The 15192-nt window shown below is 47.9% G+C and overlaps 1 protein-coding gene across 2 annotated transcripts in view; it reads right to left on the bottom strand.

Moving 5' to 3' along the window:
• XPO7 (exportin 7) overlaps positions 1-15192 on the bottom strand; it is a 50019-nt gene that overhangs the window by 1633 nt on the left and 33194 nt on the right. For both annotated transcript variants that reach the window (XM_052805341.1, XM_052805342.1), the window contains exons 12-27: positions 14919-15112; positions 13706-13811; positions 12229-12364; positions 11173-11246; positions 10001-10081; positions 9413-9476; positions 8104-8212; positions 7530-7636; positions 6956-7044; positions 6126-6233; positions 4900-4982; positions 4115-4329; positions 2802-2940; positions 2311-2471; positions 596-694; positions 128-255 (exon numbers count right to left, since the gene is read on the bottom strand). In XM_052805341.1, coding sequence (XP_052661301.1) covers positions 128-255; positions 596-694; positions 2311-2471; positions 2802-2940; positions 4115-4329; positions 4900-4982; positions 6126-6233; positions 6956-7044; positions 7530-7636; positions 8104-8212; positions 9413-9476; positions 10001-10081; positions 11173-11246; positions 12229-12364; positions 13706-13811; positions 14919-15112 — 1893 coding nt within the window. The remainder of the gene's footprint in view (positions 1-127; positions 256-595; positions 695-2310; positions 2472-2801; positions 2941-4114; positions 4330-4899; positions 4983-6125; positions 6234-6955; positions 7045-7529; positions 7637-8103; positions 8213-9412; positions 9477-10000; positions 10082-11172; positions 11247-12228; positions 12365-13705; positions 13812-14918; positions 15113-15192) is intronic.

Below are 15192 nucleotides of genomic sequence, written 5' to 3'. Positions count from 1 at the left end.
GTGTTAGAGCAGGAGGTTGCCCATTCCTCCCGTTTTGAGGGCCACGGACTCTCTAGGCTGTGACTCTGCATTAAGCTACGGGCTCAGCACGCCTCAGGACGGGCGCGGGTCTTTGGCCCACACTGACCTGTCCCTGTTCTTGGTTAGGAGGTTGCGTTCGATGCCTTCCATGAGGTTCTCAAAGCAGAGGTGCATTGCCTGCTGTTTCTCCGGAGGCTGGCTGTTCACTATACTGTTCCTCAAGTCAGAGAAATACTGGGGAAGACAAGAGAAGGATGGGTTAATTTTCAGATGAATAGCCACCTTGGCTTTGAGACAGGGCATGCACAACAGGCTCTCAGGAAGAGGGAGGAAACGCGTTACGGTTTTTCAGGTGACTTCTAGTGCCCTTCTGAATGAAAGTTAATAGGATTCCTGAGCGCCAAGGCTGCGGCAGGGGAGGGCCGGACACCCTTCCCTCGACACACGATCTCTCCAGGTCCAGACTTCCCAACCACCTGCTCTGACACTGTGCTGCTCCCGTCAGCCCGAAGGCTCCAACATCACTCAAGCCCAGACAGCTCCTCCAGCTGCGACGGGAGGATGGGATGTTTACCTTTTCATTGAGCAGTATCAAGCCAAGCAGAGGCCGCGACATTGACCACTGGTTCCTGCAGTCCTCAAAGATGATGATATTCAGCACTGTCGACAGCATCTGGAAGAGGGAAAGGGAGGTTTAAAACCAGCCCTTCCATCCCAGCTCTCTCCTCACCACAGCACCGTGCGGGCTCAGGACCAACGATTCACCTTTGACGCTTCCAGTGTTGGAGCTCTCAGCACCATGGGGCAAGAGGAGGACCTGCAGCCCCCATGAACTGGTGGAGAACTTCACCGAAGGCACATGGAGGAGGTGCTGAAAGCCGCTAGAATTTTTACTCCTGACACACTCCATCCTGCCCCAAGGCAGCCGGGGGAAAGATTGTCTCATCTTCACTTAAACAGGGTAATAGTAAGTGCTTAAATGCAGAGAGCACATGCTGTGGTGCCCTGGGGAGCTTCCTCTAGTCCACACTAAGGGTGTCCGCGTTCCCTTCCAAAGCCTCCTTAGGCTCAAGCCAGTATCTAACCTAGCTGGTATGGAAGATGCAGTTTCTCTTTTTATCCTCAGAAAACACAGCTTCTAGCCCCAAAAAAGCCTGCTTTTCTTTGCATTTCATCTACCAGCAAGGGTGGAACAATATTCTCTCCTTTCATGTGGGAGTCACGCTGACACTTTGACAAGTACCAGTGAGTGAGGTTGGATAACACTGTCAGAAATGCACCGAGCACTGCTGTTCAAAGCAGCACGGCCAGGCGAGAGGCATATAAAAGTGTTTTGCTGTAAGGTATCGATATCCAGATCCCAACGCAGGGCCCTCTGGAGCACCAAAACCTCTGTGAGCAGAATCATCTGTCATTTAATGACACAGAGGTACCTCAGCTACATGGTACGTGTAGGTATACGCTGAGCTAAGCCTGATCTAAGCCAGGAAAATATCTCGGCTCACTATTGATCCTCTGCCACTGCACATGCTCCTGACCCAGAGAGAAGACAAATCCCAGCAAGCTCCGTGTCTATCAGAGGTGTTGCGGGTGGAGGCAGGAGACAGATGGCAGATGTGCTACCAGCATGTAAAGCTCAAATATCAAGTTCACCCTGCAGAGGCCGTTCTGAAGGCAGCCGTGAACGGTGCCAAGGCAGCACGTGCTCCAACAGGCCGCGAACCCAACGTTCACGTGGTCCCCAACACAAGCGCCACAGCAGAGAGATTGTTCCCGTATGCTGAAGTCTATGCAGTTAAGCATGGGGACCCCACGGGGCCTGCTCTGCTGTGAGTGCAGATGTACCACTGAATTGTTCCAGGGATTTAAACAAACCCTGATTTATTTTTAAAGCAGCAGCAGAGCGCACACTCTCTGGTTGAAGGTATGTTTCCTGGCTTCATTTCTACGAACTGCCAGAACCACTCATAACTGTATTTCTCTTTAAAAAAAACAAAAGACAAAAGCTCACTTTTGCCTACTTTCTTTCATATCTAAAATGCTAAAATGGTGTTCCTTGCACAGGGAGAACCACGGCCCTGAAGCATGGCTTTGAATCAGACCTACCATATGATGAATGTGTAGGAGAAATGCAATACTAGCAAAAAACTCTTTTTGCTCCGGAAAAGCCTGGGGCTCTAGAGCAGGGAGCATGCAGCCCCCATATTACATCATGCTACAAAAATTCAGGGCTTATCAGGAAGTTTACCATGCCATGCCACAACAAGGCCCTACGCCTTCGGTCTTTACCTGCTGAATCATCTCTGGGTGCTGCTGCATAATGTGCAGGAACCGGTCGCTCTCCTGGGTCAGAGGTGTGGTCCTCTTCTTGGTGCTGCGAGACAGTTGCTTGAAGAGATAGGTGACAATGTGGTCCAAACAGGAGCAGCAGCCTGTGCAAACCATGGTGTCTGCAACAACAGGAAAGAGGGAGATATTGGGGCACTGCCAGCATTTCCCTTGCTCAGGTGCACTTGGGCAGGCTCCCAGGGAAACACCACCATTTATCTGGGTCCTTTTACGGACTTTGCAATCAAGAACCACCCAACCCTAAAGAGGTCAGCAACTTCCTCACTGACATATTCACTATCTCTAATGCGCCAGCTTTAACCGAGGTGAAACTCCTCCACCCATTCACAAGGTCTTAACTCGTCTGTTACCCTGAAATACAAAGCAATCAAAATCTTTCCCCACTTCCAAATCAAAGCCCTAAGAGCACAACAAAGAGCAGAAGTAGTTACCTAGTGCAGTGAGGCCTTCTGAAATGGAAGAGAGAATATACATGATTACATGAGGCTCCAGACTGGCTATAAAGTTCATGTGGTCCTGGGTAAGAACTTCCAGCAAGGAATAGTATGACTGGCTGAGCTTGGGATAATCCTGCAGAGAAAGGGAGAGACAAAGACCTTTAAGGCCTCATGGTTAGCCTGTAACCATCAGTTAAGGCTTTCTGCTAGACCCAACCCATTCATTAACCACCTGAAAACTGCTTACTGAATCTCCTGGAAAGAGAACAAACCAACCTCTCTCACAGCATAACTTATGGGCCAACATATTTTCCACCCTTCTCCCCCACCAAAAGCCTTCCAAACAGGCTTTAGCAACAATGGTCCAGCAGGTTCCCGACACTGTTATATCAAAACATCTTTCCCCACTGCTTCGCTCTTTTCTAAATGGGGAGTGTTAGCTGACTGATGCCAGTGCTGGAGATGCAGAGATAGAACTGTCTCTCCAGGTGTCCGTGTAGAGTGCCAGATCACATAAAAATCAACACGCGCAGTGCTGGGCTCAGCAGCCTGCACTGCAGTCAGTGCCACGGACCCCTCAGCAGCCTCCAGATTGGGGGGGGACTCTCCTGGGAGTCCTGCAAAGTGGGCCCATCTCAAGAGCTGCATTTGAGCTGCATGTCTCAAGAGCAATGGTTTGGCCACTGGTATATTAAATCAAGAACGTGCTGAATGCAATCACAGAGATGGCAACAACAACTTTCAGATCCTGCTATGGTAGTAAGACAGGTAAGCCTTGGGAGGAATATATGCTGCCCTCTCTCCTTGATATTTTGCCAAGTATGACTGTGCTGATAGGGTCTCAAAGCTCTGCCGCAAAATGGATTTCTGTACACAAGGTCTGGATAGGAGCAAGACTCCGTAGGTGGATGTCTTCGGCAAGCAGTTTGCACTGTAATTGCTGATGCACCGAGATCTCTGCCCACAGGCGATACAGGGAAGAACAATCCTTCACTCGCAGGAAGTGTTTTTCAGATAGAGAAGGAATAATTTTGGTAATTGCTCTGCTGAGACTTGGAGCATACCCCACTGGAGAGCTGAGCAGCGGGGCCGCCCAGCGGGACCTTAGGTGGTGGGGTTACAGCCTTCACGCAGGACCTGCCACTGCACATTCCAGGAGCTGTAATTTCCTGCTGGCCTGTGCCTATAGCTGGAAGTGGCACAAGTTCACTCGTCTCTCTGATTAAAGTATTCCTTTACTGTATAATCTTCCAACCCTGTCTTACCTAGCCATGTGTTTACACTGCTAATCACAGGTGTCAGCTTACCAGAAGGTCACTGTGAGGGATGGAAAGCAGAAGCTTGATAAAAGTTTGCAAGGCATTGTCCAGTGCATCATCCCCATACAGACGGAAGACCCCAAAGTTGACGTAGCTCCCACTCAGTGCAGCCTTCAGCATGGAGAAGCAGATGGAAATCCCCTTGAGCTTCAAGGCATAGACTTGATCCTTTGGAACCTCCCCAAGTGTTAGGATACGATTTCCTGCATGAGCACAGAAGCGGACTCAGTGTTTCGGCAACCACATACAAACCCCTTCTCCCCCAGGGTGCAGGAAAAACAAAAGTAGAGCCATAAAGAGTGACGGAGAAGTCAGCCATGAGCACCAAAGACTTATTCCTCAGCCAAAGGTTAAGGAACCTGTTACAAGTTAGATGTGTGGCTCTACTAGGAACCATGAGAACACAACTGCATGTAATTTTGCTGTGGAAACAGAACAGCATAAGGACAGGATTGCTCTCCACTTGCTTCACAGGTTCACCTGTGTCACCTTGCACACTCACAAGGGGCTCAGCTGGGCTCCTGCTCGTTGCTGTCATTTTCTTCCTTATTTGCATGGCAAACACCCTGCCCCTTCTGCTTGCCTGCCCACTCAGCACTTCAAGCAGAAGCATCTCTCCATATCTAAGCATGCATTCAGCAAGCGATTTGGCACTACTTCCCAGCCTGGGCTCTCTCCCTGAGCTGGCAAGTGCCCCAGCCCTCACTCCTCAAGCAAGCGGAGGAGTCAAGGGCAGACCAAGGCTGCCTGGATCCCACCTGCTGGACACTCACCATATGTAGTTATCATTTTACTTGTTTCTCGGAAGAGCAGGATGCCATTCGGTGAGGACACATCAAACTGCAGCCGTTGGGATCTAATGGAAAGACAGGGAATAAACTGGAGCTCAGACGTACCTGGGAGTAAAACCAAAGCTAACACTCCAGCACCTCCATGCACTGCTGTCTACTGGGGCACCCTGCTCCCAGGGCTGCTCCCCAGAGTTCAACAAAATGCCCTGGTCTGGTAGAAAATACTGCTGTTCATTACCAAAGCCAGACAGGACACAGCCACTTAGGGACAGACAAGCTCTGCTGTCGCAGAAGAAAGGGCCTGTATTTCGCAGACGTTAGGAATATTACAAGATCGAGGCTGGAGATCCTGTCTTGGCAATAGTCACTAGGCTACTGTACACAAACACAGCGAACATCTTGGAAGCAGCATTGTAGGGCCGCCTGACTAGTTCCTATTCATAACACGACCAAGAATTCAGAGCTTGGCATGTCTTCCCCTACAGTGAATAGAACTTACAATTGAAGCAAAGCGAGTTGTCCAGTTCACCTCTGAAATAAATGAATGGATTTATTCCAGTAAGGATTGTCCGACTGCAAAGATGCCGCTCGGATGTAGCAAACAGTCCGACAGTACGGAAAGTCAACTCTCAAACGACTGTGTCTGAACCTTGTGTCCCTTCCACTCGGCTGTAACAATGGACCCTTCCTACAGGGTTGTGTTCAGCTGGCTGTAAGCCAGAGCAACATCTTGGCAACCTTTCACTGCCAGATTAGACAGCATCTGAATTATCTGAACAGTGTCAGAGGTACCTCTCTGCTGGCAAAAAGAGCTGATGCTCTAAAGCAAAAGTGGTCATCTGGCTGCCAGACAGAACAAGGCTCATTTTAAACACAGGTTTTAAAAATTAACCTGAGTTGCCTGCCTCCATCTTATAGCGCTGTCCTTGGAAGCAGATGCTGAAGAAATTCAGTGCTTATTGATCGTGTCTCTTGGTCTGAGTCATGACACGACTGATATCTGAACCGTTAGATTTTCTTCCCTACTGAAAGAATGCCAGTTTCCCCCTTGTCCCCTTGGCAGCCTTTGCAGCATAAATAGACCGAAGTAGAGAAAATGCAACTGGGCACCAACACCCACACAAAGGCTGAGCAGCAGACAGACACAAAGACTGAAGCGACAGACAGACACAAATCCCTGCCAGCCTTCAGATGCTGGAGGTTCATACCTATTATGTACCAACTCAGCCATCAGTTTGAGGACAGGTGTAGTGCAGGCTGGGTCATGGTACCAGAGTTCAATTGCCCGCTGTAGGATTGGCATGTAGGAAGGGTAGCTGCAAGGTGAAAGCTAAGGAACTTTGTTACTTTGCATGAAGAAAAAAGGTCACAACTTCTACAAAAGGCTTATTTTGTGTACTGCACCCAAGCCTTGCAAAGCAACTTACTTAACATGGTTAAACTGAGATGCTGCTTGCTGGGGTCTGCTTTATCATAGGAAAAAAAAAAAAAAAAAATTAAAGTCTGTTGAAGGAGTTGCATCCACACTTCTTATACTAGGACAAACCAGAAACAAAAAGGTTTTGAATGAAAGGGAAGACAGATACAAAGATCTGTCACTGGAACAGACAGCTGACCTTCACCAGCCAAAGAGAAATCTGGAGCCTAGATACCGTGCTCTTTAGGCAGTTATGCTCTCACCAAGAGGACAAAGATACCAACTGCTGTTGGCTTTAGTGAGCAAGAGGAAAGCTTTTGTTGCTGCTGAGATGCAAGCATCCCATTAAAGGCCTTTGTGCTTTACAGGTCAAATCTCTTTAGGTCCAATCGGAAAAACCCCAACAGTTCAGCTTTGCGCAGATTTCTAGGTTGACTTGGTTGCAGACAGACCAAGTCAAATCTATTTCAGGGCTTAGAGACAGGACACCAAGTACTACAAAAGTGAAGAGAAACCCCCGTCAGGATTTAGCAGGGAAAATAGGGCATTTGGTCACAGTCAGCCAGAGTTCTCCCCTCTGACACACAGGATGACTCAAGTTTTAGGGCAATAGAAGGATACATCCACTCAAACAGCATCATGAAGCTGGTCTTGGCATTGAAGGCAAAGGCTATTCCCCTCAAGTCTCTCACCAAACCAACCAAAGTTCTCTGTATTGCAAAAGAAAAGATATGTTAAAACATAACACATGTATGGATCTCTCCCTTCTTGGCTCCACCAGCCCAGAGCCACTTCCCTTCCTCCCATTCTAACTGCAACACAGCCTTTCTGTGCTGGATGCCAGTCCCAGGTTAGGCAGTTCATCCTCTCCAGTGCCAGAAGCCCTCTTTAATATGAGCCAGTGCAGTGACAGTACTAGGGTATTTCATTCTCAGCAGAAGGAAAGCTAGCAGATGAGGCTCACATGAACTACACCTAGACCCCAAGGAATGCAAGGCACACCGCTGCTTCCCCGTATACTGAAAGAAAAGCACCTATCCCTCCAGCTTCTACTTGTCTCGTTCAGAGGGCAGAATGGCTTTCACTCTGCAGGAGTTACTTGTTCTGTCCTGTCTGTCTGAACTGAAAATGTCAAAGCCCCTAAGGGAAAGACTAGGGAGAGCATGGATAACAGGGAAGGTCCTGCTCAACTTACTTTTGCCTCTTGTTCATTGAAAGTGTTTGTGCTGAACATCTGTGCCACAGTCTCAAAGGCAGCTGTGAGGGGAAGCATGAACTGCTCATACTGATCCTCATCTTCCCCTGAAAGAAAAAGAGAAATCAGGAGGAAATAGACTGCACATCCCTGTGCCCTGCAGTACTGCCTGTGCTACACATTCAGACATTGCTCGCTGATGGAGCTAGAGGCAGAGAGGCTGCAGGTTTCTAGACAGGTCATCTATCGCTGCCAATATCTAACTTAGAGAAAAGGCTTAGAACAAACTCTGCCACCTCAGGAAAACAACTGGAATATTACAAAGGAAAAATTTAGCCCCAGCCTTGGTGGTGTGCACCTCTGGACTACCTGTACCCAGCAACATGGCGTCAAAACGACTCTGGAGCTTCTTTCCCCTCCTTTTTCTTATCCCATTTGGCTTCTCCCATTCCAGCATCCTTTCCTACAGGAGCTTACAGCTGCCCAAATAGCAGGACCTAGCCTACTGCAGAGCCCAGCATCCAAACCACAGTGTCACTGTTTCGCTCTGGTTCTCAGGAAAAGCCCCGAGTACCTAAATCCACCATGAGAAGACGCCCAAGTGCAGTGTAGAACGTAGTCCGACATCTCATGTCAGTCAGGTTGGACTGATTGTTAATGCCCAGGAAGGAAAAGTGCTCACTCTGCAAAGGGAAGAGAAGAGATAGGTTAAAGGGGAACCACCGCCTTGAACGGGCTCCTGTATCAGGCGCTGAGGATCCCTCACCCCCCATCTAATTCTCAGCCTGCGCAAGGATGAGCAGCAGCGAGCTGCACGATTATCTTGCTAACCGCTTCACATCTGCCAGCCATCTTGGAGAACAGGCCACCAGAGGGCAACAGGCACCGTGCCTGCACGCCCCGAAGCAGTGTCCTATCTGCTGGCAAAGATACCAGAGCTATCATCTTTCATCTTGGAATTCCCCAGGACCAGATGAACAAGGAAGTCTTGCTTTGCCACCACAGCCCAGAAGCAATCTGCCCCCCTTACTCATGGGGACCCTTTAGGCATTAAGGTTGCTGAAAACCAACCCTCTGCAGACAGAGCCCCAGTTACTCTGCCCACATTCTCCACAGAAACAGCAGCCCAGACAATGCAGCTTCTGGGCCAAACACAGGATGTGGGACTGCTTGCAAAATATCCCCTAGCTCAAGGAATACAGTGCCTCCCTCGTTCAACCAGTCCATGCAAAACTTCTGGATGCGGTACTGGGAGTCCTATCGCTCCCGCATCGGAGCATCAAATGACCACACGCTCCCAGAGGCAAGTCAGGAATCTGATACTTTGCTGGCTTCTAGTTGCTCGTTCTAACATTTTTGATTTCAAGTCAGCATCCCAGATCCGCACAGGGAATACCATACTGGTAGCAACCAAGGAACAAGGCTGCTATCCTGACCGCTGCAAGTGATGGCACTTCTTCCAAATCAGCACTTCTAGAATGAAAGCTGGCGCACTGAAATGCTGTTATATTTTGCATTAAATTGCACAAACAGCGCTTACTGCTGTCTGCCTGCATGTGCAGCAGTATCAGCTGTCTCCTGCATTTCACTCTGGAGATGGCTGTCTTTCAGTGGAGAGTAAAGACACCCCCACATTAACCCTTCGGGTATGAAAGGTACCACATAATTACAGCCCCTCAAAATTGAAGGGCAGGCTTTGAACAGAGAGAGATGGAACACAGATCACATCTTCTAGAGGCTCATCGAATATGATGGAAGCATCTGGGAGACAGGTAAACTTCAAAAGTATGTCCAGGTGTTAAAATCAGGGGATTATCTCAGATGCACAAAGGCAGATGGAAGAGTTTGCTGTGAGACAAGAAGCAGAAGGTGAAAGGACTTACCGTGTGATTGTTCAGCATGAACTGTACGGCGCTCAGTTTCACCAGCTTTCTAACACTACTGTATGTAAAGGGGGTGTTAAGGAAGCAGCAGAGTCAGCAGAAAACTTCTTGCCATGCTTGCAAAGCACTTTCCAGGGCAAAACTGGAAGAGGACTTACGTCTATATTATTCAATATGTTCTAGCCTCTCTTCCACTTATTTCAAGAGCAACCAAGTTGCATAAGTCTCTACTGTAGAGACCTGCAGCGACCATTTTTATTTACTCTGCCAGGAAGGACAAGTAGAAGACCGTAAGACAGACTGTGATTGTAAACAAGTTAACTGTGGACGGTAAGCTACAAAGCAATTATGATCCAAAATAATACCCCCCTCCCCTACAATATTATAGCCATCTACTGCAATTCAACAGCTGGATAAGACATTGACCAAGCACTCGCACTCTGCTCTTCTCACTACCCAGAAGACGAAGTGGTTCAGGAATCTGTTACACACAGAGTAGTCCTGTTCCAGCCGAGCATCTGTGTCACTCTTCCCCCATCCTGAGGTTTAAGTGTCCTGTGCACCCAACAGCTCTTCTGAAAAGGATATCCAATGGAGAGGTCATTGAGCAGCTGCAGTGTCTTGGAGGTGATAGGCTCGCATCGACCCCAGTACTTCAAGTTGGTGATGCTAGGGAAGAGGATAACAAGGACGGATCAGAGGGGCTTGCTCAGCTTCCCCTTTGCTGTGCGGCGGATTCTTCCAGTTCAAAAGTCACCCAACATCATCAGCTCCACCCTCCACCGAAACCACAGACATCACAAGCCACAAAATATTGGTATAAAATTACTGTACTTACATTTGGTTGACTAGAAAATTATCCTTCAGATAATCTTCACTACTTGGGTCCCAAGCTACACTGGCCCATACCCAGGCCCTTGGAATTCTGTGGCACTCCAGGGCTGGTTTCTGCAGCAAGGGTAAGAGAATTCTGCGGCAGTGACTACATGCAGACGTATGCAATTCTGCACCTGCACCATCCACTGTCAGCTGCAGAATTCTAGTAGCCCTTGCTTCTTCCAGGAGAGCCATTTCAACCCTTGGGGATGATGCGCAGCCAGGGTGCGCGAGGGTAGGCAAGGCCCCATGCACGTAAAGATGGGGGGCGATGCTAAAGAAGTTGAGCGGGAGCTAGGGGCTGCACATCACCAGGCGCACGGCACTGGGCGTCAGCATTGGAGCTACTGAATTGGTTCAAAATGCTAGCAGAGGCTGCCAAAGACATGACAAAAAGCCAGTCGACAGGTTCGGTCCAGAGGAGAGCTGCCAAGGAACAGGCCGAATAGGGTGCTCACCAGAGTGGAAGAATTTTAAAAAAAAGGACTTGCGCTACTCTGGCACTGAACAGCACAATTTGCAAAGAAAACCTTTGAAGGAGCAGTCCCCTCCCCATAGAGCTTTCGTGGCTGGTGATTGCCAATAGTCAAGTGATAGGGCATGAGTGCTTGAGGCTGTCCTCTCTCTGACTTTGGTTTTACTAAGCAGGCACTGGAAAGAGAATCCATTATCCTGGTGTACGGCTTATTTTTGCGTCTCCACGGTGGATAAATCAATCCTGGATATTGTGCGTGACTTAAGCCCTGATAAAAGTCTGTAATTCTCGTGAGTAGCCAGATGTTACTAGTTTTAGACTGCACGACACTCCCTCATATTCCAGTTTTCCTGGTTATACCTTCAAATCAACCCTGGAATCTCTGATGCCTGCAAGCAGGAACACTTACATTTTTCCTATGAAGACGCTCAGGACCATGGTCTCATCATTCAACCCCAGGACCTCTGAGAGACGGCGGTACAGCTGGAGGGAAAAAATAACACCAATTTAAAAGCTGTCAAGAAAACAAGTAATCATCAAAGACTATTTGTTTTTCACTTGTTCTCCCTTTGTGGCACACATGCCTGGGAGGGTGCATGCTCTGGGCCTTCCCAAATCAGTCAAACAATGCACAGAGATGCTTGTGATCTGATCCAGACAAATACTTGCCCTAATCACTGCTAACTCTTTTCTATCGCTAGTCATAGCAGGTTCAGATACTGTACACAGAAGCCAAAGCACTTGCTTTTGCTAGGGAAAGGGCACATAACAACAGTGCTCCTCCACCTGCAGCTACATGCAGTATCTTAGTGATTTTGTCTAGAACTCTAAGCCTCTTGTCACACCACTGCTCCAAAGTCTCTGGGGTGGGGAAGGAAGGTCATAGGTTACTGGAAAGGAAGAGAAGAGAAGCTAATTCTGGCGTAATGATATTCCCACTCTTCACATATTCTTTTAATTTAAAAAGAGATATTTTGCGTCTCTAAAGAGGCACCAAGACGTTCAAAGTCCAGTACATCTACAATTGTCTCGTGACGAAAAGACTGGATATTTATCTTCTCTTCAGAGCCAAGGAAGCAAGGCACAGCTGCTAAGCTCAGGCTCCTCATGGGTGTATGAAGTGGTGCGGCTTGCACACTTTCACAAGTATATAGGCTTAAGGGACTCATTTGAAGTCACAGCAGAAACCTGGCAGGTAACAAAACTGAACCCAGGTCTCAAGTTCTAGGCTGTCATAGTCACTGGCTCATTCCTGACACATACAGAACATGGTATTTCAACCAACAGCTCAGGCTTTGCGATGTTAACACTGGACATGTATCTAGAAAACACAGTAGACAGGTCTCTTAAATATTTTCAGCTATAAAGAAGACAAAACAAGTAATGCCACTTGCTTTCATTTAAAAAGGGAAGCTATTACTGGACTTTGTATCACCAAAGAGACATAGCCAAAGGGACTGATTACCTTGGAAGACTTCTGCACCTGATCTCCAATATAGATCTTCCGAAATTGCTCAAAGAAGCTCAGCATGGCAAGCTCCAGCTTCTCATTCCCAGCCTGCGCCAGACGAGAGTCCGTCAGGTTCATCAGCTGGAGCACTCTGGAGAGAGGTGGGAAAAACACAACTTGCTGACGGACACTGGGAGAAACGAGGGATTTCTGGCACATGGTGTTGTTTCCAGGCTGTGCACACTGTATTTTTTACTTTCTGCGGGCATTGTCATTTTGGGTCAAGAACTGACAAAACTGATAACAGAACACTGACTAGGGCACATTCTTCTTCCGTGCAAGGCCATTATAAGGCTTCTATATCCCTTCTAACAGGGATGCAAGGCCTTGGTCTTAATTTGCTGGAGAACTGAGTTTCGAGTCACTTACCCAGTGACTGATCCACTGTGTTCTCAAACCCACCTGAGAAACCACTACCTGCTCCCCTCACAAGAGCCAGACTAAACGCCACTCCCACTTCAGTTTGGCTTTTGTTGTGAGCCCTGCAGAAAAAATGCTGTGACCTGTGCACAGGCTCAATGAGTAGACCTTGCTGGCAAGGGAGGGGTGGAGGGATTGTAAGGTAAGTAACACACATGCAGCAGAACGGGAGGGGCAAAAGCAACAATAATCTTTTTCGCGAGTGCCACAAAACACAGAGTGGGAAAGAAGGTAAAACGTAAACAGACTTCTATGAAAAGGTATCATATACTTTGGCACTAAAGGTAGCTGATATGAAGCGAAGGTCTCACTATTCCCCCTTCAGTAACTCATCAGCAACATGGGAAGCCACTGCTTGACGTTATCTATTGGCTCACCAACAGGCCAGCTTCCATTATAGATTACTTTATACATTCACAGTTTAACTCCTTTACTGCCCTAGCTTCCGAGCAGAGCAAGTAGGCTCTGGACCACAAAGCTTTCAGCGTGATTCAAGGTTGTTTCTGAGTTGTAAGCTACATGTTCTCACATCCATCAAATAAAGCTTGCACTGGAGAGGATTTACAATCCTGAAAATCCAGCATGTGTTAGAAGACAGTATAAAGTTTTAACAGTTGTAGAAGAACTACAACATTCACAGTGTATTTACAGACAAAACCCACCTTGGCTTCTTAACTAGGAAAAAGACTTTTCTCCCCACCCCAGCAAAAAGCCATCATGCATTTAATTCTGCTCCAATGCATGCATTTAAGCCCGGTATGAATTCCCCTCTTACATGCTCTTCCCCTCTCATTCTCTTTCTTACAACCCAAGATTTCCCAATTTAGCCAAGCCACAGCAGAAGTTTGCTGACTGACTCTAGCCAGTGCTGCCAATCTCTTCTTTCAGGATGGCCAATTCCACACTGTTCTTTTCAGTGAAAAGAGGGGAAGAACGTGGTGGCAGCTTCGTGATAGCAATTCTGTTGTTGACTTCAATAGCGGTGCAGCTAGAAAACAGTCAGCATCCCTACCGACAAACCAACTCGCCATCCATCGCATCCTGCTCATCCGTGCTGGCGAACGAGACCCTACCACCAATCACTGCCCCGATAATATAGACGAGCCACGTCAGGCGCCCTGAAACCAACAGAGGACATCAGAACCAAGGCGTCACACATTTCGCGGAGGAAGCTGCAGAGATTTGCATTTTATTTTGGCAAAGACAAGATTCACAATGAGTATCTTTCTGCTCTAGTCCCCATCTATACCAAAATTACTCAATTTTCCACTTGGAGGAGAACAGGCACAACTTTTCTAGTAAAGAAACAAGAATGCCAGGTCTGCCTGGAAGATTTTCATTATTTAAAGCTATTCCACTGCAGAAAGCCACTTTCTTGTAACACTGTATTCTATGTATTTAAATATGTGCAGATACCAGCAGGCAGCCTTTATTCTTTCAAAGTACATGTGGCTGGTGGAGAAGCCAACATCATATGGAGTTTTGCCCCCCCCCCAAAAACCCCATGTACTGCATTAGCTCAGACAATACTGTTTCAGAAGGAAGAGGAACAGTTTCCATACTTGTGCTGATGTCCCCAAGTCCCCCACAAAAGGGGAAGCCAGCTACATTATTAGAAAGGGGGCATAACACAGCTATACCTGAACCTCCAAAGGAACTGTTTCTTTATGGCCAGTGTTAAGCAATTCCTAAACCAACCAGCTGTGCAAGTACAAAACCTCCACGCTGCACCCACCCAATGCTGCGGACAGACACCCTCCTTCAGACAGTGGCACCGACTGAAAACCCCACTCCCAGTTACTCATTACCAACAAACAGCTGAGGTTTCTGCCACAGCCAGTGGGGAGGTTCAAATGACCACTCCATATCCTGCCTCAGAGAAAAGAGGGATGGGGCAGGCAGTGCTGACCACCTGTGGATGGGGGAACATCCTTGGAACTTGTCTCTGAAAGACTAGGCAAGAAGATGCACTACATTCCCCCAAAAAAGGAACGGAGTCAGTTGTAGGACAGCAATATCTTCAGCCAGCAATGCTGTGTGCATCGGGAGTGTCTGTCCACAGCCAAAAATACTCTACACCATACGGGCACCTCCCCAAGGTAATGTTTGTGAGATCTGCCTCCCCATTTATGGATTTCACCAGGAATGCAGGCTTCTGAAACGTACTTTTGAGAACAGGCAACCTACTGCAAGCTTACAGGCCACAGTCCTCCAAACACGCTCACCTTCTTGTACAGCAACATCCATAGGGCTAGCGGTGGCACTCTGCAGCAGCTCCTGGTAGGACTGGGCTGACTGGTCGAAGAGCTGCACAAGCAGAGCACAGGTCTTCTCATACTCGCACCGGCCAATGGTGGATAGCTGATCTAGCTGCTGTTGCACAAGGCCAGTATCATCCAGTGGATCCTCCAAACCATCCCTAAGCAGCAAGAAAGCACATTAGAAAAGGACTTAAAATGCAGAGATAGCTTAACCCATAACATAGGCTTATTTCAATCA

Source organism: Harpia harpyja, chromosome 13 (genome assembly GCF_026419915.1).
Source record: "Harpia harpyja isolate bHarHar1 chromosome 13, bHarHar1 primary haplotype, whole genome shotgun sequence".
In the NCBI taxonomy this organism is placed as follows: Eukaryota; Metazoa; Chordata; class Aves; order Accipitriformes; family Accipitridae; genus Harpia; species Harpia harpyja.
This window is presented reverse-complemented; position numbering and strand designations above follow the sequence as displayed.